Source organism: Ursus arctos, unplaced genomic scaffold (genome assembly GCF_023065955.2).
Source record: "Ursus arctos isolate Adak ecotype North America unplaced genomic scaffold, UrsArc2.0 scaffold_6, whole genome shotgun sequence".
NCBI classification, from domain to species: Eukaryota; Metazoa; Chordata; class Mammalia; order Carnivora; family Ursidae; genus Ursus; species Ursus arctos.
Genome location: NW_026623078.1, coordinates 82533195 through 82558320, shown reverse-complemented (window position 1 = coordinate 82558320; position 25126 = coordinate 82533195). Strand labels below are relative to the sequence as shown.

At 53.3% G+C, this 25126-nt stretch overlaps 1 protein-coding gene across 5 annotated transcripts in view; it reads left to right on the top strand.

Moving 5' to 3' along the window:
* COL22A1 (collagen type XXII alpha 1 chain) overlaps positions 1-25126 on the top strand; it is a 248445-nt gene that overhangs the window by 69536 nt on the left and 153783 nt on the right. For all 5 annotated transcript variants that reach the window (XM_026495370.4, XM_048212494.2, XM_048212495.2 and 2 more), the window contains 5 exons: positions 1586-1666; positions 2756-2872; positions 6234-6278; positions 8488-8550; positions 11126-11164. In XM_026495370.4, the coding sequence (XP_026351155.3) occupies positions 1586-1666; positions 2756-2872; positions 6234-6278; positions 8488-8550; positions 11126-11164 (345 nt within the window). The remainder of the gene's footprint in view (positions 1-1585; positions 1667-2755; positions 2873-6233; positions 6279-8487; positions 8551-11125; positions 11165-25126) is intronic.

Here is a 25126-nt window from a genome sequence, read left to right as displayed (position 1 = left end):
TCTTCCCCATCCCTGTCCCTGCATCCTTGCCAACAGGCCAGCTGCTGCGTGTGAGCTCACTAATGCAGAAAACAGGACCCTCTCTTTAACATGGGCCTTGTTCAAAAGCACAGTTGTGCATTTTGTCATTTTCTCTTGTCTGTGGGCTGGTGTCTTACAGGAAATAGACCAGACAGATGAACGGAATGGTTAAGTGTTTGTAGCGAGCCAAGTCAGTGAGGCAGGGAGTCATGCCCCCTGGGGCACGTTTACAGCCAGGATGAGGCCAAGCGGCTGACCACCTGCCCGGCCAGCTTGCTGGGGCCACTCCAGGTGCAGCCCAGGCCAGCCCGAGAAGGGTAGAGGGAGGCACAAGGCCACGGGCACTTAGCATTAGTGTTTAGTAAAATAAGCATCCCTTCATCCACTGGGTCAGCTCGAGTTCCCGTCAAAAAATGTGCATGCACGCGTGCACCCATCCAGCCATTCGTTCTGTGCTCTGGGCCTTCGCCATGTGCCAGAAATGGTCCTGGTGTTGGGGCTCCCGTGGAAGACGAGAGGGAAGAGACCCCTGCCTGCAGAGTTCATGTGCCAGTAGGGGAAGCAGATTTTAAAAGTAAACTAAGAAACCCGTTCACAAGAACGTCTCGTGGTCTGCGTGCTGCAGACGTGCAGGATGGCGTGCAGAGGACCAGCGATGGGGCCTGCACTTGCGCGATGGTTATGGAGCTGGGACGGGAGAGCTGCCAGCACGGTTTGGGGGGGCGACTAAGAGCTGGCTGGTTTTCCCGGGACTTTCCTAGAAGAGGAAGCACATGTAGGCATGGCTGTGGGACCCTGTGAGGTCAGATGTTGGAGAAGGGGAGTGAAGAGAAGCGCACCTGGAAAGGCAGGCAGAGCTAGGTCCTGGGGGGCTCGAGCGTCCCAGAGAAGGCCCGGGCTTTATCTGCAGACTGCGCGCGCGTGTGTGTGTGTGTGTGTGTGTGTGTACGTGCAGATGCATGTATGTGTGTGCATGTGTGTATTGTGGGGGTGCATGTGTGCAGGTGTGCATACATGTGCGTGTGTGTGTGTGTGTGTGTGTGTTGTGTGGGCATGTGCATATGCATGAGTGTGTGTGTTGTGCGTGCAGGTGTGTGTGCGTGTGTGCATACGTGTGTGAGTGTTGGGCACAAAGCCCTTGTGAGTTATACTAAGGCACTGTGGTATCCAAGGGGGTGATAGCGGCACGTTTCTACTTTACAAAGGTGACATAAGCCACCGTGTGGAGATGTCTGGAGGGGTTGAAAATGGGGTACTTTCCGGAGACTTTTGGGTCTGTCGTGAGAGCGCCCAGGAAGGGGCTCTTAGTGCGTGCCGTGGCAGTGCTCAGGGGAGGAGGATTCGGGGGGGACCCAAGCACTGGCTCCATCTGCACTGGCCAGCCTATATCCTCCAACCTCCTTGCTCTTGGGTTGTCCCTTCTAGAAGGGGGTATGCTGGTAGGGGGCCCAGGGAGGGACCCTGAGGAGAAAGTGGGGCCCGATCCCTGCGCAGGTCTGCTGGAAGCATGGAGGCTTTGAGCTGCCAAGACCCCAGACTCACTCTGTCCTCACGTCCCTTCCAGTTCGACCTGCAGCGGATTGTGATTTACTGTGACTCCCGACACGCAGAGTTGGAGACTTGCTGTGATATCCCCTTGGGCCCGGTGAGCAAACTCCTGCATGCGGAGGAAACGGGTCCTTGGCCCCCAGAGGGACAGCGGTGTCCAGGGCCTAGGAATGAGCATTCAGGGGTCAGGGGGAGCCCACCCTCAGAATGTGGCCTGAGTGGAGCCCAGGGACCATCTAGGGCTAGGGCTCCGTTTCCTGTGCACCCAGGGTGTGGGTTGGGGGTCACGCACGTCCCCCTGGGGGGTGCTGTGGTCCCGGCCTTAGTCGACACCACCAAGCCGCAGGCTGAGTGGTGGGGCCTGGCTCTGGGGAGGAGAGGCCGAGGCTGGCAGCATGGCCTGGGAGGGATGGACCATGCTCAGTGGAGGGGAGGCCCTGGCACACTGGGCTGGTCGGCAGAGGGGAGGAGGCGGCTTGCAGGCAGGATCGGAAGTGTGAGAAAAACCAGAGTTTTTCCCCTGACCCTGTAAGTGGGTCAGCCTCTCCTGGGACCTCTCTGCATCTGCCCCCTTTCAAGGCTCTCCCTCCCCAACTTCTCTAACAAACCCCAGTCCCGAGGCTGCTCGGAAGGGGGGCTTCGTGACAGAGCCTGCTTCCTAGGGCAGAGGGGTGAAGTCCACACACGGTGTTCAGAGGCCCAGTGGTGGAAGCCCACAACGCGGGAGGTTTGGAGTCAGATGGGCCTGGCTGTGGACTGAGGGAAGGAGAGGAGGTCAGGTGAGGGCCTGGAGAACAGAGGGAAGGGAGACGGGGAAGTAGTGATATTAGGGAGATACATTGTTACCAGGCACCTGCTGGGTGTGAGACACTGAGTTGTCCCATCGAATCCTCTTCACTGCATCACGATGGACACACTCTGGTCCCCATACTGTGGAGGGTAACACTGAGGCTCAGAGGGGTTCATGGTTCCCGCAGCTGCTGAGACGCCAGCAACGTGGCTGAGAGCAGGCTGGCCCAGGCCCTTCTGGTCCAAGGCCTCAGGAGCCAGGAATCTGCCATATGACCCAAGCTCCCCTCCACTGAGGCTCAGGCTTCTTGGGTTCCTGGTCCCCTCGCCTGCTGGGGCGCTGTGCTGGGTGAAGAGCCGGGTTCTGACCTCCTGACTCACTGTGATTTCCCTCCAGTGCCAGGTGACCGTGCTGACGGAGCCTTCACCCCTGCCCCAGCAGCCTCCCACCTCCGGCAGTGAACAAATTGGGTTTTTGAAGACCATCAACTGCTCCTGCCCAGCCGGAGAAAAGGTACGCTCTGCAGTCGACCCTCAGCCCCCAGCCCGGAGCCCCCAAGCTGAGCGGTGGAGGAGGCAATTTCCCATCATGCAGGATGGCCAGGGCAGGATGGCCTCAGGCTCTGGAGGACTTGCAGGTCAGGGAGCCCTTTTTGTTCCTTGGACCTCTTGTTTCTTGATGCTCCAGCTCTGAGGAGGGGAGCCCTCAGATCCCTTCATGTTTTCCTTGAGTTTATGTATTCCTGAGGCTTTCCTGACTCCTGCTGCCACCCTCTCCACTCACGTGCGAGTCATCAAAACAGACCTGGCTTGCGAATAAGACTCCGAGTAGGTGTCCTGCAAGTAGAGCTGTGTGTACCTAGTTCTTATGTGCAAACTGGTGTTTCTGCAAACACCACCAGCACCATCCACTATCCTAGATTTAATGTCTCACTGAGTGCCCAAGGCCTTCATCTGTTCTGTTTTCCTGCAGACCATGGCCTTTTTGATAGGAAAAAAAAAAAAAAAAAGAAATCTTCTACCGTTTGAGCAGAACAACTTAACCAAACACACAAGGATAATGAAAAGCAGAGCTGTGCGAGGCAAGGTCCTGGGGGTTTGCTGGACCTCGTGGCCCGGGGCCTTGCCCTGCAGCCTGCGGTCATATCGCCTGCTCTGTCTGGCCTCCTGCTCAGGGCCAGCATACAGGAGGTGCTCAGTGACTCTGCAGGGGGCTGGGCAGACAGGAAGAAATGTGAAATCACAGTGAAGTTCGCTGGAATGGACATACCTTCAATGCACATGTCCTAGCAGGCAGGCTCCCTCCTTCCCCCCTGCCCTCCTTATTCTCCTTCACCTTCTCCCCTTCCTCTCTATCCAGAGAGGCAGCCCTGGGGAGACAGGCTCCCTGTCTCTCCCTAGGAGCTCTCAGTCAGGTGAGGTAGTCAGACACTGGCACAACTTGCTGAAAGGATCCAGCTCAGCCTTGCTGTGAGCTGAGGATTTTTCTGGGCAGGAGGTGAAGACAAGGCACCTTAGCTTGGTGCCCACTGGGTTAGAAAGGGAGATGTGAGGCAGGGAGCCAGGGTGAGCACCCAGGACTGGACCTCTGCCCCTCCCCTGCCCCTGGGTTTCGATTAAGAACCCCAAAGGAGAAGGCTAATGTGTTGCAAGGTTTGGGGGACTAGCAGCTTCGTGGGCAGACTGTGCTGGGGGAGGTGACCAAAGCCAGTTCTGCCCCGTCCAGGCTTTTCCCTGAGCCAGGCTGTGCCGGGGGTGTGTCCCACCGAGGTGCCTGTGGTCCCTGGCACAGGGGAAAGGACCCCTGGGAGGAGAGTCTGGGCTCAAGGAGGTCTCTACTTCTTGCTCCCACCCATCTTCCCACTCAAACACCCCCTGGCACTCCCCTACCACCCCCATCCCCACCAAACCATCCTGTGTGGTCATGGAGGGTCCCCAGTGGTCTTTCTAGCACCATCTCTCTCCATGTTGCTCCGCCAGCTTCCAGGACACCAAGAACTGCTGGTTTCTTGGAGGGGTCACGACCTTTCTTGTTTTCGGGCATTTGCACGTGCAGCATTTGCCTGGACCCCTTCCTTTGTCTGGCTCATGCCTGCTCTTCTCTCAAGATGTCCCCAAGGAATGCTTTCCTGAGCACCTTGTCTATGTGATTTCCCTCCTCCCTCCCTCCAGTCCTCCCTCCCTCCCTCATTCCCCATGTAGCCATGCACCTGCTATTTCCAAGACCCCATGACCCATTCCTCTCCCTGGGCTGCCATCCACGATAACAATGATCACATTGGACTAAAAATGTCTACCTGTTTTTACTTCCATAAGGTAAGTTCCAGATGCAGAGACTGGATCTTGTCACGTCTGTATTTTCAGCCACTGATTGTGTGTAGCCTGACATTATTACGTAGTGGTTGAACTGATGGATGCGTGGATCAGGGTATGAAGGCTGATGGGCGGATGGTGGCGGGACAGCTGGGAGGGAGGGATAAAGGCACATGCCCTCTCTTGCTGGCAGGACAAGGGCTCACTCTTCAAGATGCTCAATCACCTTACAGATTCTCAGCCTCAAACTCTAGGCGGCATCACCCAATAACCCATTCCTTTATTCCTCAACCATCCCTTCTATCTGACAGTAACCAGTAAGCACCCACTGTGTGCTGAGCACTGAGGTTTTAAGACACATAGCACGTGGTCTTCAGAAATGCTTCAATGTGCGGTCTGCCTACTGTGCCCAGGAGCGCCGAGGCACACCCAGCCTGGGGAGCTCACCCCCGGGGCCTGCTTCCCATGCACAGGTGCGTGAGGGGAAGGGAGGCTCTCCTCCCTCCCCCCAGAAGAGACCACATGGAAGAGCTTCTACAACCACCTCATTAAATAGGGCTGGCCTCTGTCTCGCCCTCTTCAATTCCATAGATGATACGGCCCACGGGACCCCAGGAGATCTGAGCATTCTCTTCGGGGAGGCAGAGCCTGGCCACGGGCAGACTTGGCTTCCAGCAGTTTGAATCTTGGGTTCAGTTTACAGAACACTTCCATTATTCTCCTGGGTCAATGTGCCTCTTGGGTCCATGTTTCCATCTCTAGACCCAAGCATGGTGCGCGTGAACTGCGTACCAGGCATTCGATGGGCACATTGTGAGGTCAGACACACAAAACATTATTTATTTACCCCCATTTGCGTGTGCACATGACATCTATGAATACATTTAAAAACCAACCAAACAAGCACGTTCCTGGAGTAGCTAAGTACGCAGCCGCAGCTGGAGTGTTTTTAGCGATGGGCGGTGCGCACACGTAAATGGATGTGGTGTTGCTTCCTTCTCACTCGCGTGGGGAGGTTTGCACGCATACGAGTGTGTGAACCATGGTACATTGGTTTGCAGTGTGGCAGTATTTACGCGCACCCACGGCTTGACAGATGAGAATTTTTGACCTGGTAATCAGATCTTTTACACAAACAGCATGCATGTTGGGAAGTGAACGATGTTTAGAGGTAGGTTACAGACACATGTTGCTTTGGTATTTTGGTGACTAATAACTACGGAAACGATTAGCAGGCCCCGTGATATTTTTACCTCCAGGGGTGGCATCATCAGGGAAACAGTACCCGTTGGGTACCATCTTGTTTGTTCCTGTCTTTATTCTCCCGACGGTCGCATAGAGGCGACGCCAAAGTATCCCATGCGGTCGGAGTGCAAGAAGAGGGGCTCTCGGCTCCAGGAAACCGTGTCCCGCCTGTGGGCTGCCCGTGGCTCACTCAGAGACTGGCTTGGGAGCCTGTGGAGGGATAACGGACTGCGGAAGGCAGAGGGGGAGTTAAACAGAATCTTACTTCTTGTTTTTTTTTTTTTTTTTTTTTTTTTTTTTTGTCCTTCTTTCTTTAGGGTGAAAAGGGCTCTGATGGCCCCGTGGGACTCCCCGGCCCAAAGGTCAGTACAGGCACAGCTCAGGGGCGCTTTGGGGCCCAGGTTAGGCTTTGCTGTGCTATTTACATAGAGACGAAGCATCGTGCTAGATGACCGTCCTGTGGTGTTTGCTTCCGAACTTGTTCAAGTAGAAGGATCGAGCAAGTGTTGTGAAGTCCTGAACCTGTTTCTCAGTCTGGAAATACGAGCTACAAGGGGTTGGGTGAGAAGGTCCTGGCTCCCATCCATTTGCTCCAACGGGTGAACCCCTCTGTGGTCCACTAATTCTGTGTCAATCCCTTTAGGCCTCTATATTCCAGCAGCTTTGGGGCTTGGGCTTGTAAGAATCTATCTGTTTAGATTGCATGTAACGTTTCTTTAAGTTGCATGAAATTCTTTTTGCACAAATTTTCCGAACTCGTTGCTCAAAGCCAGGTGCCTCCTCAAGGGGCCTCCTCCTTAGTCATTCAGCCACCTCTCTGTCTCCATCCCTCCCCAGGTTATTAGCACTTACAGAGCTGGACAGGGCTATCTTCTCGCATCCTTACTTTGGTCTCAGAAAGCTGAGACCCAGAGAGATGAGAATTGCCCATAGTCACGCAGGCCGTTACCTGGTCTGGTGTTTGAAAGAGGGGCTGAGTGTGGTGGTAGAAACACCTGAGATGATACCCTCCCCTTCTAGCTCTCTCTTTCCCTCCTTTCTCCCCTTCTCTGCTCTGCACCCACTCTGCTGGGCTGGGGAGCTTGGACACACACACACACACACACACACACACACACCCCTGATGGCCTCCCCTCCCCTGGTGCCAAAGAAGAGCAGCTCAGGGCAGTCCCGGGTGCCACATGGTCCTTGCAAGAACCCTTGCATAGCACAGGGGTTTCTGCCTCCCCGGGCACCCCGTGGGTTGTAACCTCAGCTTCTCGGCTGTCAGAAGAGAGCAAAGGTGTCCAGGGGTTTGTGGAAGTGTAAGTGGAGAATGTTAGAGGCAGTGGCTGGTTACGGAATGACCGTGTTGTGCTGTGGTCGAACAGATCCAGGGTTGAGCGGTGGCCTTAGCAGGGAGGACGAGGCAGGGGAGGGAATGCTAGGGAGGGACTCATGCTCAGCCACCTGGAGATGAGCCTGGCTCCCTCAGAGATGGTTTGCCATCCTGACCCTTCAGTCTCACAGGTCAGATTGTCCCAGTCCAAGGTTAATACTCCAGAGAAACAGCTGTGGCTCCCAGTGGCCCCATTTACCCAGATATAGCTCAGGTCAGGTCAGGTGTCATGGTCTGGTGACTCCAGGTGCCGGGTCCCATTCTGGCGCAGGGACACTATAGTGAATGAGAGAGCCCTGTCCCCAGTGCTCACAGGCTGGTGGCCAGAGAAGAGTGGCAGAGAAGAGTGGGATCCCCTGTGGAAAGAGCCAGGGTGGAGGGGCCCAGGGGTCCAGCAGGATGCACGGGAGCTGTTCGGCATAAAGAAGGCAGGGGAAGGGCATGACAGGCCAGGGGAGCAGCACGAGCCAACTGGCAGTTTGTTCCGAGGATGAATGAGGTGGGAGTAGACCCAGGTGAAATTGCTACCAAGAGAAGAGAAAAACAGACAAAATTGAGGCTCGCGTGTCGGGCACCCCAGCCTGTGTTGGATTGGCTCGTGGCACACACGGTAGCAGACTGCTCCAGTCCCACGCTCGGCCCTTGGTGAACTTTCTTCCCTTGCAAACACTGTTTTCTCCTCTGCCTGCCCTCCCTGTCTTCATGGACAGTTGGGAGGGCCCAGGGCATACAGGTGGCATAATCTGGGGACTCTGGCTGACCCCTGGCAGCTTTCAAAGCACCTTCATGCTTTCAGTCTTATGTGTGCTCATAACAGCATGTCCGTTTTGCAGAGGAAGAGCCTGAGGCCCAAAGAGTAATGATGCTCTTACAGGAAGCAGGAGAGTGGGGGTTTGAACCCCAGGGCTTCTCACTCCCCTTCTGGGGCTGGACCAGTCCCGGGGACAAATGCATGATGCTTTCCCACTCACTTTCTCAGGATGTCCTTAGTTGTGAAATTGAGAGGTTGGAGAAATTACCTAGATGCTTCCCCCTTCTCCAGGGGTGGGAAGCATGGCCTCATTGTGAAGTTGGCAGGGACAAACTCAGCCACTGCCAGGGCGTCGAGGGCCAAGTGGGCAGTGGGCAGCCTGAGCGGGGGAGCCCCGTCGAGGGACCTGACCCAGTGCTCCTCTCTGGTTTGCACCCTGCAGGGAGACATGGGAGCCACTGGGCTGGTTGGAGCTCCTGGACCCAAGGGAGAAAAAGGTGACATGGTAAGTATAGGGCCAGTGTGGGAGACCTGGGCTTCCACCACGCATGCATGTCAGCGAGAATGCACTGAACACTTCATGGGAGCTGGAGGCCAAGCCACACATTGCCCTCGGAGTGGAGTCCAAGCTCCTCCCCATGGGCATGGCAGGCCCGCCAGAGGTGGCCCCAGCTGTCACTCTTGCCCTGTCCTGCACCCCCCACGCTCCACCCCTGGAATCTGGGAGCCCCGATTGGCAGCTCAGAGTCTCCAAATTGGTCACTTCTCACTGACCACTGCACATGCTCCTTCCTCCACCAGGAAGAATTTTGCTGTCTTTCCACACCTTATTTTCCCCTCCCCTCCCCTCTCTGGCTGGCTCCTATCTGCCCACATCCAGACTGAACTGTGTGTGGTTCTCCGGATGTCCCTGTGACCCCCAGGAAAAGCAGCAGGGAACGGGGTCTGCCTGTGATGGGGCACAGGGATCGGAGGAGCAAACGCAACCTGCCAAGTCACCGTCACAGTGATAGTCAAAGGATGAAGGGAAATCACTCCTAAAGGAGGAAGGCGGGTATTATGACAGCATGTCAGCGAATACAGAATATCAGTAAAGAGATAGGAGTTTCTAAAAAAAAAAAAAAAAAAGTCCCAAATGGAAATTCTAGAGCTTAAAATTATAACTGAAAGGAAAAGGGGAATCAGTGGAGAGGCTCAGTGGTAGGTAGGAATGAGCCTACTGAAAAAAGGCCAGCATTCTCGCCAACAGATCAATAGTGATTCTGTAATCTGAAGACTAGAGAGAAAGAGAAGGCAGGAAAATGAACAGAGCATGGGAGGGCACCAGAATGCACCTAATGGGGCTGCCGGAACGGGAGAGGAAAGGAGCAGAAAGTGTATTCAAAGAAATAATGGGGAAAACAAAAATCTCAAATTTGGTGAAAAGCAGTAATCTACACATTCAGGAAGCTCAGTGAACTCTAATCAAGGTCGCACAAACAGAGCCATTCTCAGAAAGATTGTAGCCCAAACGCCAACAGACGAAGAAACTTGTGAAAGCAGCAAGAGAGAAAAACGAGTCAGTGTGGGTGGAGAAGAGCCAGTAAGATCCTTTCCTGCCTGACCGGTGGGGGTGATAGAGGCCTTAGTGCAGCAGGAGGACAGTGTGATGGGGCGTTGAACAAGCAGGTGTAGGCACAGCGTGAGACTGGGGGAAGAGGGACCAGAACCAGGTAGGGAGGGGGGTGTCTATAAATCTCCCCGGACGTAGTATGAATTCAGGTAGTATAACCTGGATTTGAAACCAGCTCTATCGGTAATCATGCTGTATATTCAGACTGGACATAAAAACAAGACCCAACTCTAGCCTGTCTACAGGAGACACACTTTAGATTCAAAGATGCAAATAGGTGGGCTGTAAAAGGATGGAAAATATATATTTTGAAAATGGAAAACTGAAAAATTGGGAGTGACTGTGCCAATATCAGACAAAATAGACTCTAAAACCCGACGTTAGTGGAAATAAAGAGGGGTATCTTAGAATGCTCAAAGTGTCAATCTTTCAGAAATTGGAAACAGTTATAAACATCTGTGCATCTCGCAGGAGTCCAAAATACATGAAGCAAAAAGGGACAGAATTGGAAAGAGAAATAGGTAAGTCAGTGATGATGGTTAGAGACCCAAGTGCCTCACTAGTGATGGATAGACCAGCCAGGACGGTGGAGAAACTGGGACTCTCAGACATCGCAGGTACAAAACGGTGCCACTGCTTTGGAGAACAGTCTGGACGTCCTTAAAAGCCTAAACAGCATGATCAAGTGACTTAGCAATCCACTTCTTAGATATATACCCAAAAGAAATGAAGACGTATGCCCTCACAAAATCTGTCGGCAAATGTTCAGAGCAACATTATTCATGATAACCAAAAAGTGGCAACAACCTAAGTGCTCGTCATGTGGTGAATGGATAAACGGGCTGTGTGTTACATTCATGCGGTGGCATGGGATTCTGCAGGATGGAACACTGATACATGTTACCACATGGATGAAGCTTGAAAGCACTTTGCTGAGAAATCACGGGATGCGAAGCCAGCTGTAAGAGCCACTTATTGTGGGATTCTGTGTATCTGAACCGTCTAGAGGAGGCAGATCTACAGAGACCAAGTCGATTTGTGTTTGCCTAGGTCAGGACGTGGCGGGCATGGGGAGTGACCACTAAGAGGTACAGAGTTCTGGCTCAGCTGATGAAAACATCCTACATTTGATTTTGATGGTGGTTCCACAATTCTGTAAATACACTAAAAACCGTTGCTTTGTATACGTTAAGTCAGTGAATTATACAGCAGGTGGATTCTATCTTAGTAAGGCTCACAAGGGAAAAAATACGAGTACCGTAATATTGAGCTGTTGGAAAAATTAAATGGGGTGATACCCACGAGAATGAATGCTCAACAAGTAAGGGTCATCATCTGTTTTGGACGCTCCTTCGCAGAGCTGATGAGAAAGCACCCGACCCTTTCAGACCCTGGGGCGCTGCTGCTATGTGTGAGGTTGTGTGTGGAAATTCTCCGTCCTAAATCTGTGCCTCCTTTCCTTTTCTAGGGCAGAGGGCCTTTTGTCCAAGGAGAGAAGGGTGAAAAGGTAAGCATTTCCCTATTCTCACTCCTCTGGGGCCGTGCTGCTGGCCACGGAGCAGGATAGGGGGTGCTGGGTTTGGGAGACGTGGTGCCTGGAAGAATCGGAATGGAGAGAAGAGGTCTCCTGGGTGGAGTGAGGAGCCTCAGTGCAGGGGCTCCCCTGACTTGGGCGGTGGAAGCAGATGCAGTGGGCAGCGCTGCTCGGCGGAGATGAGCATGTGCGAGCACAACTGGAAGGGGATGTTTGTTTGGGCCGTGGGTGACTGACGGTGCTTGGAGCAGAGGGTGCTCGCTGGGGCTCCTAGGGAGCGGGACGCAGAGCTGCAGAAGGTCTGAGCACCAGCATGCATGGCGTTAGATATCAGAGCGTGTTCAGGCCTTGTCTGCAGTTTGGGAAGACGCTGAAGTGTCTGTGCGTGGTCAGACATGCTGGGCATGTTTGAGTGCGACGTGCCAGGTGGGTGTGAGGGAAGAGAGCAGAGGAATTTGGGGAATCGCCAGGAGACTTGGCGAAGTTTCAGGGGGAGATGACAGGGAACAGCAGCAGGACGAGGCAGGCAGAGCGGTGGAGGAAATAGGAGGCAGGCCTGTACGCATTCTCCCCAAATAGGAATGTTGTACCTTCTTTTACCTTCATCATAAGGAGGACAAGCCCGACAGGTCCCAGGACATAGGGGTTTCTTCTGGGAAGGAAAGCTTTCTTAAGTTGTTAGTCTATAAGGAGAAATAAAAATCAGAGTGTCACTAAAATGCTATTTTTCACTCCCACCAACTATTAAAAATGTACTTTCCGTGTCCCAGGAGAGACAGCCACAGGACTCTGGGGCATGTGTCTGTGCTAACATCTCGCCAGAGCGCAGGCTCAGAACGCAGTGCCCATGGAGCCTGGAGGGTTTTTCTCCACCCCTCGCGTAGGGCTGGCTGTGGGAGCAGGTGCCACTCTGTTCCATTACCGTAGAAATGGCTTTCACGTGGCCAGCCCGTTCTCTCCCTGTAGGTCCCCTCTCACTGCGTACTTTCACTCCAGAGGTTTACTCTACGGAGCCAAACAAGGATGCCCAGACGTGCCTACCCCCATGTTTCACTCAGTGTCATTCATAAGTGAGACTGGAATCAACCACGTGCCGCGTAGTGGGCAGAGGGCGAACCGCGTTATCGCACGGCTAAATCATGCAGCGGCACTCAGGGACACAAAACCACATGTGGATGAGCAATTGATGACCTAGGAAATGAAAATAATAGTTGGTTAACTTTTAAAGCACACGGGAAATATCTGTACGGGATGACCCCAGTTGTGTGTGTGTGTGTGTGTGTGTGAGCGAGCGAGAGACAAGAGATGGAGTCCGGAGCCGGAGCCCCGTTGTTAGACAGGGTGGCCATGTTATTTGTTTTCTCCCCTGCTTCTCTGTGTCTTCATTTAGTCCGCAGAGGACTTCTCTTTCATCCCTGTCCGAAGCACAGCTGTGCACACACCTGCACACCCAGTAACCCCTACGCGAGGTTACTGAGCAGTCTGAGAGGCCGCGGGACGGACACACAGCGCAGTGTGACTTTGTCGTCAGTTTTCCAGTCTGGGTCTCCTGACCCTGAAGACGGGGCTGGCGGCGGCCACCGTCCACGGTTCCTGTGTGGCTTCAAAGCACGGCACCTGGGGGCTCGGTGCTCGAGGTCAGCAACTGCCTCTGTCTATCGTTGCTAGCTTGCTAGGGTCCTGTGGGCCTGGAGCACAGGTGTGAACAGGACACCCAGATGTTGCTGTCAGGACTGGGGCTGCCAGAGCCCTCGAAGTCAGGGTGCTGGGTCTGGGTGATGCTTGCTGGGTGAACCAGCGTGTGTCTCCTGGACCAGCATGGCCTCTGGCTGATGAGCTGTCCTCCTGTGTTGGTGTCACCAGGCGGGAAGTGATGGGCCTCTTTCTCCTGTGAGCAGCAGGGGCATCTCGGCCTTGTCTGTTCTGGTTTAGCTCAGAACAGGAAGCCTTATTCTCCTGATGGCTGCAGGCCCCTCCCTGGTGGCCCAGATCCCTGCCTGCGGTCCCACAGTCAGGACCTGCCAGGTCACGGTGGTAGCCAGGGAGGCCTCCTCACATCCTCGGTGCCGGCAGGACAGATGGGCAGCCAGATAGACTCCGGCATTTCCGGCTCTGTCCTTGGTTGACATTCTCCTGCAGTTGAACATTTTTAGCAAAGTCTGAGTCTGGATTCTGCCATATATTAGCTGTGTGATTCGGGGTGAGTCACCTCCCTCTCTGGGCCTCTGCTTCCTCATCTGTAAAAACGAGGGGGTGGGACGAGATGATGCATAAAGGCCCTGGTGGGCGGCAGCTCTGAGACTTGGTGATCAGCCCACCGCAGCCCGAGCCCCTGGGGCTCTCTTCTGTAACTTAGAGTCTCCTGCTCCCTTTTACCCCTCGAGGATGAGGCGAGACCAGGCTGGGTCAAAGGGACCGATAGAGTCCACAGGGCAGAGAAGGCCATGGTGACTAACGCACTTGGACAGGGCCCAGCAAACTGGCTTCTCTAATGAATATTCTCTCCAGAGCAGTGGCGCTGTGCGAGGGGGTCAGATGGACTGGAGCCCAGTGGGCCCAGGAATCGTATTTCTCTGATCGCGATGGTGTGGCTTGTATTTCTGGTGTCTAATTAACCACTATCAGGATGTATGTTGCCTCTCATGAGGGCCAGTGTGCCCCATACCTTATGTCTCATGATGAAGCCAGTGCTTTAGAGAGGGTGCTACTTATGCCCATTTCACAGATGGGGAGAACAAAGCTTAGAGGTCAAGTGACCAGCCCAAGGTCACAAGTGCGTCGGATGGTGGGAAATACAAAGTCTGGGTATTACCAAAGGGAAGGGAGGCTGTGGGGCTGATTGAAGCTCCCCTTCCCCAGCAGCTGAGGAAACTGGCTCTCAGAGAAGGTAGGTGACTGGTCCCAGGTCACACAGCAGAACAGTTGCTGGAGCTCTTGGCCTTCTGACTCTCCTCGGCTCCCGCATCAGATGCCCAAGACCATGCCGTGGCTCTGTGTTCCCGGGCTGCTTCTGCTCCTTGTCTTGGAAGCTGACTTCCTCTCTGGTTCCCATATTCACCGTGGGGTTCTTGGGGCCAATCTCCCCCAGTGTTTTAATAGATATGAAATCAGGCTAAGGGAAGGGGCACAGCCTTTTAGGGGGTGCCCCCAAACTGCCCCCACAGCCCAGGCATTGGGACCATTAAAGGAGAGGAGGGGAGGATGAACTTCCCACGCGTCTGGGAGCACCTGGCATTAAGTACGTGCTGGCCAAACGAGCACATGGATGAGTGGATCTTGGACACCCGCCATCCAAGACTGAGGGCCAGCTCGACCCAGCAGGGGGCCACCAACTGCAGTGGGATAGACCCAGCTTCAGAATCTCGCTCCACCTCGTGCTAACCGCATGTCTGTCCTAGGGTGACTCTGAGCCTCAGTTTCTTTTTCTGTAAAAGGGGGAAGGGGAAGGGTAATGGTTCTACCACATAAGGCAGGGTGGGACTAAAGGAGAGAACGTACGTGAAGGGTCTGACGCAGTGCCTGGCACAGGGAGCGCTCAAACTGGTGATGCTCTGTTTCTGTTACGCTCGTAATTTTCAGTGAATTTGCAGCTGGCGTGGTGGTGGTGATGAGGGGGTATAGCCACTGCCCTGGGCCGGTCGGGACCATTTCCGATGTAGTCAGAGGGAGCAGGGAAGGGTGATGACCTCTGTGCCCTCTGCCCTCGGTTCTTCCCTGCGGAGAAGATCGACCAGCGCGGTGAGACGTTGGCGTGAGGGTTCCTTTGGGCGGGCACTGAGTCGGTCTGGATGCCATGGAGGTGACGTCTGTTGCATTAGCTGGATCGTGAGCCCCACCCGTAGAAAAAGATTTAGAAACAACAGAAACAAGTCCAAAATGTGAGTTTCCGCTGAGCTTCCTCTTGGTGCATCCTGAGGGTCATTCTGCTCTGGGGACCAAAGCCGCCAGAGAGGACATGGCAAGGCACTGGGTTGTGTCCCTTTCCTAGGCCCACAGTGCCCTCTGGTGTCTGCAAGCCAGGTCCGCTCCAGTTTCTCTCTGCAGGGCTCCTGCCCAATGTGACGCTGGGGACATCTCTGCCATTCTGGGGTTGTCCTCTTTTCCTTGCAAATCTGGCATCTGGGAGGAAGGAGGGAAGAGGAAGCCTTGGATTTGTGCTCAAACGTGGGCTCAGGTGATGGAAAGAAAGCAGGTTTGGGGAGCTAGGCAGACATGGTTTGGATCCCAGCTCTGCAGGGGCCAGGTGATCTTTGGCTGTCTCTCTGAGAGCCTCAGTGTCCCATCTGTAAAATGGGAACATGGATGCCTACCCTATAGGGCTGTTGTGGGGATTATAGGAGGTTGATAATGAGAGCACCTGGCTTCGTCTTTGGCATGTGATAAGCACGTGTAAAAATCTGTCCCTTGCCTTTCTTTTTTCTGCTAGAAGCAATTGCTAAAATCCATACAAGAGAGACATGTATTTCTTTAATAGGTGGCATTTAAGTAGCCAGTACGTGAGAGAGGGTGGTGGGTCCACAGAGCTCTAAAACCCAGGTTGGGCCCCCATCCCGGGGCTCATTCACAGTTCTGTGGAGGAGACCTGCATGAACGCACTCACGCCATCCAGAGTGTGGGTCTTCCTACTGGTCTCTAAACGAGCCATCTTGTGGCCTCCATCCCCCACGCTGTTGTGCACGCCGAGGACCCTGCCTGGGCCTCAGGGGACAGAGGAGCGGAGGATGGTCACATCAGCAGAGCACACTGAGGGTTTCCTAGGACACTTGGTGTTCTACTGTAGGGGGTACTAAGAAATGAAACAAAAAGAAATGTCTAGGAAATTATCATGAGCATAATTCATATAAAGGGAGAAACAGAAGCAGAAACAAAATTACCACAAGCTGACTGTATTTTTTATAAGAACTCTTGACAACCACAACAGCAACGAAAAATGGGAACCACCTAATGGAACATCGCATTACAGCAACCAGATGGGCACGAGTGAAAATTAGGAACACCTTGTGATTGGGAGCTAGGCATGCAACGTCATGCAAATGAGATACAGTGTAGGAAGCCCTATGTGCTCACTCATGAAAGGGCGCGTGTGCAGGGCAAACCGCCAGCACGTAGGGTAGTGGGATTTGGGGTGTTTCATATGTCTTGTTAATTACTCTTCCTGGTGTTACAATGTCTGTAAATATTTAACCAAAGACTAAGTCTTAATCTTAATATAATGAAAATCCTTTTAAGTATAGGACCTTCACAATTGTCCATGCGTGAAATCCCAAAACGGTGTGATTTTGGAGGAAAGCGTCCTGTCTCCCCGCACAGGGGGGTCTGCTGAGCACTGGATGGTAGGACAACTGATGGGTCCAAAAGGCAGAACATGGCAGTGGCTGAGGGTCGGGCTTTGGGACCCTGGCACTGCCCCTTCCTGCTGCATAACCGTGATCGGTGGTGGGGAACAGGGGGAATTCTCCACAGTGCTTGGTGCCTCAGTTTCCTCTCCTGTGCATGGAAGATAGTAGAACCAACCATGGGCTCTGCTCAGGTGGACGTGAGGGTTCAGTGAGGGTATCCAGGAAAGAACTTCGTCGGCACCTGCTAAACGACTCGGGCAAGCATTAGCAAGAATCGGGTGCCAGCCATCCAGGCTCGGATTCCCTGAGCACGGCCATCAGTTCAAGCACATTATCCGAGTTAGCTCAAACCAGACAAACTCAGTACTTTTGCTTCGAAGCCCAGAGACAGATGTTCTTTCCCCTGGGCCCACGGCTGTGAGGAGGGAGCCCTGACATCCCTGCAGCCATTTTGCTGTGGTGAAATGAGCCAGTTGGAGCGGGGTGAGGTGACGCTCAGAGGTCAGGCCGACTGAAATGGATCCTTGTAAGTGACGCTGCTGAGTGATCATGCCGGCAGCGTCTCCAGCTGCTCTGCTACATGAGCGGCGCATTTCCCGCCAGCCTTGTCCTCTGTACGAACAGCAGCTGGTGTTACTATTACCATTAGAGTGGGGCTGGGGTGCGGGAGGGGAGGGCTGGCCAGGACCAGGGCCAGGGCGGGGAGGTGGGGCAGGGCTGCATTTCCCTGGAGTGGAGCACAGTAGGGGACAGCGTGGGAGAGGGCTCCACAGCCCCCATCAGCCCGGATCACGCCCTAGAGCTAGCAAGGGCACCTGAGACCTACAGGGGACAAAATTGGGGCAGAGTGTCCTGTAAAGCCATGCTTGGGTCAGCGCCTCAGTACTCAGCATTTGGTAGAAGCAAAGAAGCTCAAAAACAACAGCCCCTAGAAAGTCCTTTCTTAAGCATTTCCACAGAAATCCATATGGCAATAAATAAAAGTTCATATGGATTTTGTGCTCAGATTTCACGGTATGGTGCACCAGAAAAAATATACGAGCGAATATCAGGAACTCAGCTGAATTTTCCTGGGCTGGCTGGCCCAGTAGCAGACAGAGTTTTAGGTCACACAAACATCAGTCCCTTGTCTTCTATGGTTTTCTGCAATTCTTGCCGGGATCATAAACCTGACAGGACAGACGTGGTAAAAGAGGAATCTGAGTTGAACAAGTAGACCGGGTGCTCCTTTCTAGAAACTTCTGCTGAATGTCCTGAAAGGGATCCCAGAGCAGTGAGCCTGAGTGTCCTCGAGTCCTCACGTAGAAGAGTCTTCGTATGCTGGGTCATCACAAAGCTAAAGATGCTGCCACGTGGAAAACTGAGGAGAGAGTCCAAGGCCAACATGATGAAACGAAGGGCTGTTGGCAAGCCAGGTTCCTAGCGGTCAGCAGAGGCAGCCTGGTCCCCAGGTCTGAGGAGACCAACAGGTTCTGCACATGCGGCCTCGAGGACAAAACAGGCTCCTCCACCTCACTGTGGACCGTGAAGCACCCAGCCTGTCAGGAAAGGCAGCTGACTTGAGGGACACTGGGGGCCCACCTGCCCAAAAGTCCCTTCCAGCAGTGGGGCAGGGCGCCGGGAATTCCTCGGTTCCAAGGAACTGTCCTCCTCCCGCTTACCCTCGCCATCCTGTTAGAAATGTGCAAGCGTGGGTGAATTTGCGTTTGATTGTAAAATGCTGTTGTGACAGATTCCCTGTTGACCACCGCTCAGCACCACGCGTATGTGGCAGATAGAGTCCACGTGTTTGGAGTGCACATCACACCTGCTGTGACAGGGCCCCAAGAGACCCTTCCTCTGCATGTCTCCTTCCAATTCTGGCCTTCTCTCAGTATTTCTCCCCCTGGAGACCGGGTTCCTCCTTTTGCACCCACTTTGCCCTCTGCCTCTTGAAATACTAGGGATGCTTCTGACCCAGGAACTTTTTTTCTTTTTTTCTTTTTTTAAAGATTTTATTTATTTATTTGACAGAGATAGAGACAGCCAGAGAGAGAGGGAACACAAGCAGGGGGAGTGGGAGAGGAAGAAGCAGGCTCATAGCGGAGGAGCCTGATGTGGGGCTCAATCCCATAACGCCAGGATCACGCCCTGAGCCGAAGGCAGACGCTTAACCGCTGTGCCACCCAGGCGCCCCTGACCCAGGAACTTTTGAGCCTTCCTGCACAGAGCCAGGAGGTCCCAAGAGCACCTTCTCATTCATTCCTCCCAGTGAGCACTGGCATTCCCCCCATTTCGTGGAAAAGCCACTGAGACTTGGAAAACACATACATTGATGTTTTCACTGTAAGAAGCTATAGGAAGAGGACAACACAGTTTATAATAGCTCTGGCTTGTTCAAAATCCTAACAGCTACCCATTTAGGGGCAGGCAGGGCTCCTAGGGACTGAGGAGGGACAGCAAAATGAGGCACATAAGCCTTGAGGTATGATTAATGCAACATATTTGCACCTGAGAGCAAAAGTGGGGTGCCCAGAGGATGATAAAGTGTGTCCAGGAAAATATCACTCTGGCCACTGCACAGCTGATAGGGCAGAGCTGGTGACAGCTGGACTTGGCCTTCCCATTCAAGTCCAGTCTGAGCTCACTGAAGGCCCTTTCTGTGAGGCAGTCACAGCAGTGCCTAGGACCCCACAGCAGGGGTCAGTCAGACCAGCTCTCACAATGACACCACACTGATGTCAACATGACAAACACACTGTGGGTTGTCTCCAGGGTAAAAGGATAGGTCCTTCCCCCTGAGCTAGTTCTTTCTTGGGTGGCTTTCCAGGGCAGGCTTTACTTGAAACTGTGAGATGAGATTTCATGGAGTCTTTATGGAATGGATTGCAGAATTGGTGGGGAAAGAAGAGAGGGCCCTGCCAAATAGAGATTTTCTGCCTGGTGTCTCTGTTCCAGACCAAGGCCCAAGAAGGGTCTCCAGAAACCACAAGATGCTTCTACACATCAGGGGTTTCTGGTGTAAGTGAAAAGTGAGGCACAGCAGGGGGTAGTGGGTACACTTTTATTTCACTGATTCTTTCTGAGAGAATGGGATAGAGACGTTAGCAATAGGAGCCGTGCAGAATTCAGTGGCTGACCCGTGATGATTTTTTTAAAAGATTTTATTTATTTATTCGACAAAGATAGAGAGCCAGTGAGAGAGGGAACACAAGCAGGGGGAGTGGGAGAGGAAGAAGCAGGCTCATAGCGGAAGAGCCCGATGTGGGGCTCGATCCCATAACGCCGGGATCACGCCCTGAGCCGAAGGCAGACGCTTAACCGCTGTGCCACCCAGGCGCCCCTGACCCGTGGTGATTTTATGTGGAACAGTGTGGTGACTTGGTCTCAAAGAAGGTGCCACATGGTGGAAAGAATCATAACAGCTCTTACTGAGCTCTTGCTATATACCAGGCTGTTTAGTTTGATATCAGCCTTCTGCAGCCCCTTAGGGAGTCTGGGGCATGCCCAAGGTCACAGAGTGACCCACTTCTATCCACTGCATGGCCAACGTCAGCTCTCTGCCCTTCCGTGAAAGTAGTGCTGGTATCTGGGAAGCCTTGACCCTCAAAAACCATGTCCCTGATGGGAATCAACTTATTTTATGTAATGACTGCTTTGTAGAGCTCCTGAGCCATAAAGTATAAATTATACGTGTGTGTTTGTATGTGTGAAACTTCTAAGATATATTTATGCCATTGCCTCTAGCTCTGGGTCCCTTTCTCTTTGCTCACGGCTGTCTTAATCAGCAGCCCCATCTCCTATTCTTAGCCTGTGCATTAATGTGCATTATTCATGGTTATCGAGTTGGATAACTGTGGTTGAAGGCCTTCTATTTTTATAATAATTAAAGGGTTTCGGGAAAAATAAGTTTAGCTGCTTATGTGCCCTCAAGTAGCCTTGTGGGGTTGGGGGCAAAACGCTGAGAGAATCATGGCGCCGCAGACCCTGTCCGTGGTGCTGAAGGACACGTTGGGGAAGTTTTGAGTTCCCGGATCTCACAGCCCCAGGCAGAGCTGGAATAGGAAAGTCTGTACCTTTCCCCACCTCTGTCTGACACTCAGGCACTTGCCAAGCCTAACGGACCAGTCACAAGACCTAGGGCTTTGTAGAGGAGGCAGGGAGTATTTGTGGGAAGAGCAAATGTTGGGCTGCTGGATGGTGGGATGGCGCGGGGGCAGGGGAGGCTGAGGGTGTGGACCCTGGACACAGACTGGAGGCTGTGTAACACTTTATTCGTCTATAAACTGGCACCTGTACCACTACTCATCTCAGAGGGTTGCTGTAAGGATGAAATGAACTAATGAAAATAAATGACTTATATTTTTATATAAAAAGTGCTCATAAATGTTAAGTATAATTACTATTATACCAGCGTAGGGTTACATTTTTTATACACCAGATGATGTCTTCTGCATCCTGGGCATCGATGAGTCTTATCCCCAGGGACGGCCGACAGCTGCAAAATGTCGGGGCTCCCACCTCCCCCCAAGGGGGAGCCTCTGTAGCTCTGCAAGCCTCCCAAAGCCTGGAGAGTTATTGGAAAATGTGCTCCAGAGGGGCTGATCACAGTACGGGGTGTCCTTTCCTTTCCTTGGTTCACGTAGAATAATTTGTAGAGCATCTGAGAATATAGCAGTGCCTGGTATTTATGAAGACTGTAGTCTGCCAGGACTCTCACACATGCTATTTAGTTTGGAGGTAAATACTGCTGCCCTCATTTTACAAGCGTATTAACTATGTGACCAAGAGCCAAGTGAGTTTCTCTCTCCGTGTGGCTGAGCCAGGAGCTGTGCTCATTTTTTCTGACCCCATGGCCGGCATTTATCAGGGCTGAGCAGTGGTTCTCAGACTTGACAACAGCCGAATCACCGGGAGCGCTTATTAACCCAGCTTGCTGGGCCCCACACCCCAAGTGTCTGGTTCAGGGGGCTGGGAGGGGAGCAGAGCGTCTGCCTTTCTAACAAGGCCCAGGGGATGCCGATGCTGCTGGTCCAGGAGCCACACTTTGAGGACTGCTGCCCAGAGGACTCCTCAGACCCCACCTGCAGGACCTCCTCTGCCTCTTACAGGTGTACTTCTAGAGATGAAGCAATATCTTTGTCAACATTTAGAAAAAGCCCTGATAGTTAATTAACCAGAACAGGGGAAATGCCTGCTCTCTCTTTTGTCTGTATTTTACCCAATGAGGTAACCAACCCCATAATTCCTGGAGGTCCGGTTCTGAAAGTGGGCGTGAGCAGATAGCTCCTGCCACATGTAACCCTCCTGGGGGCTCCCAGTGAGACCATGGAGGCAGTGTGTGTGTGGGGAGGGGGAGTGGACAGAGAGGTCCGCCTTGACGTGGCATCAACACCCCTCTTCCCCAAGCCCTGGTCATCTTCTGTAGCGGGTTTCATATGCATTATCTATTGTCATCCTCTTGATCTGAGTGACTGCCTTTTCACAGGTGAAGAGTGGAGGTTTGGATAGTTTACCCAAAATAATAGTTCCTGATGCTTGTTTGGATTTCCCTGTATATGCAGCATTTCCCCAGGCATTGTCTCCGGGCATCTCACCGACCACCTTGGGCCAGAGGTACAACTCTTCTCACGTTACTTTTGCACAGGTGAAGGAGCTGAGACCCAGGAGGGGAGGTGACTTGTTCTGTGTGGCTAACAGGTGGCTGAGGCTCCATGGCCACCCAGACCCTTCTTGCCCAGTCTACTTCCCTTGCCTTTGCGTCCCTCTTCCTTCCTTCCTTCCCTCCCTTTCTCTCCTTTTGTTAAACTTTAAGTGGATCTTAGCTACACATATTCCCTTTAAAAATCACTCTGTGCCTGACTTGACCAATTCCCAGAGCAACTCCATTCTTCTCCTTTAGTTAATCCACCCCACGGGCTGGAGAACGTGTTCCTTGTTTTCAGAACTATACCAACAACTGGCATTTTAATGATGTCCACACCCTTTTTCCCATCTGAATGCAGCGTGGGTCTCTATGAACCGAGGCTCAGAGAGGGAGGGTGAGTTTCCTAAGGGGATAGAGCGTGCAGCCCTGGGCTGTACCTTGCCCTTTGCAAAGTTGCTGCAGACAGCGAATGGGGAGCCCCCCTGGGGGATTTTGGAAGGTATATCACAGGGCATGGTGGTGTTCTGGGAGGCCGAGCTGAGATGACGTGAAAACATGAAATATTTGGGTCAGGTTGACAATCTTCATAAGAGCTGGAACCTGTCTAATAAATGCCTGGATCTCATGAGGATTTGTAAGTGGAAATTTTCAGGATCTATTTTGCAGTGCTGGCTTGGTTATCCTAACCATGTAAAATAAGATTGAAAAGAGATGCTATCCTTCTAGACAGAGAAAATATTCACCTCTAAGGAGGCCTGTACTCAGTGTCTTAGGCTACAAAACATGGGTAGCTCACCCATCACAAAGCAGAAGTGGCTGCTGGTTCCAAACCAGTTTGCCAGGCCGCCCCTGTCCTCGGGAAGCACTGATCCTGAGCCAGCTTTGTGATCCCTATTTACAGATGAAGACTGGGTATCAGAGCATTTGGCTAACTAGGCCATGACCATCAGTACTAAGTGATGGAGGGTTTGAAGCCGCAGTTGGCTGGCTCTCAAGACCACTGTTTCTGTACAATGCCCTGCTGTTCACTGTGTCCCTGAGGCTTTCATACCTGCAAGCCTAATTTTAAAGTAGGAGGGCCTCCCTGCTGTCTCGCTTAGGAGCCCACAGGGCCCAGGAAGGGATCGAAGCAGACGGCACTTGGATCCTGTCCCCAGCAGGCCGTGGTGACAGGGAGGTAGGGGCTGAGCCCTGACGCCCCACCTCTTGGAGCTCCTGTCCGGCGAATGAGACAGATTCGTCCGGATATGTGTTGGGCATCTATTGGGAAGTGCCAACAAGGCTGGAATGTGACAACTGGGCAAAGAGGAGGTTCCGGAACTCTCTGGAGTTCCCTCTGGCATTGTCTCTGGTCTCCTCCCCAGCTCCCTTTATTAGACGGTCCTGGGAGATCCAATGCCCTGCTGCCCACACCCCCGTTTATTCCTGAGGCAGGAGCCCACCAAGACACCCCTTCCCCTGGCTTCAGCTGCAGCGGCCAGAAGACAGACTGGCCTTTCAAGGACCCACCATCTTAACTGGGTAACCAACACCTGGGGGGAGCTCTGCACCTCGTCCTGCGATAGGCCTGGTTGTAGAGGGAAGTACATATAGAGGGAAGGGCATGTCCTCAGAGGAGGTCCTTATTCTTCTCCAATATCCCTCCTTTTGGGAAATCTTGAATTTAGCCCTAGAGTTGTAGAGAAGCAAGATCTAAGTAGTCTGGGGTCCCTGCCATCCGCTCAGATCGGTGCAGGATGGGGCAGGGGATACAGCATGGGCCTTGGAGACAGACATTGCAGCTGGGGAGCCGAGCCCGCCCTATTCCTGACCACCAGCATCCTGGCCTGATGGGGCATCTGCCTCCGGGCAGGCAGCTGAAGGAGCTCTGCTGCTTTCCCGGGATGCGAGGCTGGCTGAGGCCACAGGAGAGGAACAGGGTCCCTGGAGAAGGGGAGTGGGGCTTGGCTGGGCGTTCAGGACCTGCTGCTTCAGCCTGGCTACTCCTGGCTATGGCAGCAGCTGTGTGGGCTTGAGACCGTCACGCCCTCTGTGCCCGAGTGCTCTGTATAGAGTGAGGATAAAGACACTTGGCCCGCAGGGCTGCGAGCATCCCGTGAACCAGTGCGTGCAAACGCCGCAGAGAGGCCGGTGCTGGGGCCCCGAGGGCATATTCCAGGTATAGACGCTGCAGCTGTGGACCCACAATGGCATCTCTGTGCTTGCATTTGATAAACTATGAAGCGTAGAACACAGCTGTGTCGTTCTTGTCAAAGTGTCCTGGGACAAGTTAGAGGCACTGCTGGAAGGAGCGTACTCCATGCTGGGCGCGTCGTGCGTGCTCAGTGAGGACTGAGTGCTCCGAGCAGCCTCTTCAGTGTCACTTGGTTTGTGCGGTTATTAACGTCCCTGTAATATTGCTGCTAGTTCTGCATTCTTGGTGCCAATGAAACAAGGCGAAGGGGTGTTTCGTCAGCACTCAGGAACTCAGAGATCACTTCTGCCTGTGCTGGGTGCCTGCTTCATCTCTGGACCCTTGAATTCCAAAACAGCCCGCTGGGGAGGCGGACAGGGATTCATCCCCATTGTGTGGATGTGTAAATGGTGGCCGAGACATCGCCTGTAAGGGCAGCCGTTCCCTCGAGGACGCTGCTGGTGGTTCGACCCCAGGAAGCACCCGACTCCCATTGGTGCCGACGAAACCCCGGGTCCCTAACATTGAGCAGCCCTTCCTCTTGCGGAACATCCACACCCTGCTCTCCTGCCCCTTGTAGCCAACCGAGGACAGCCACAGGTACCTGAAGGCCCACGAGCAAGTGTCCTCCCTCCCCAGACTGGACCTGACTGCAGCGCTTGCCCGCTGGAGACGGTCCGTCTTTCCTCCTCTTACTCTGTAAATAACTCTCCTTTCCAGCACTTTCAAATCCCTGCCAATGGCAGCCTGATCTCCTTGACACAGGTGTAAAAAGGACTCGGTTTTGCCCATGATGA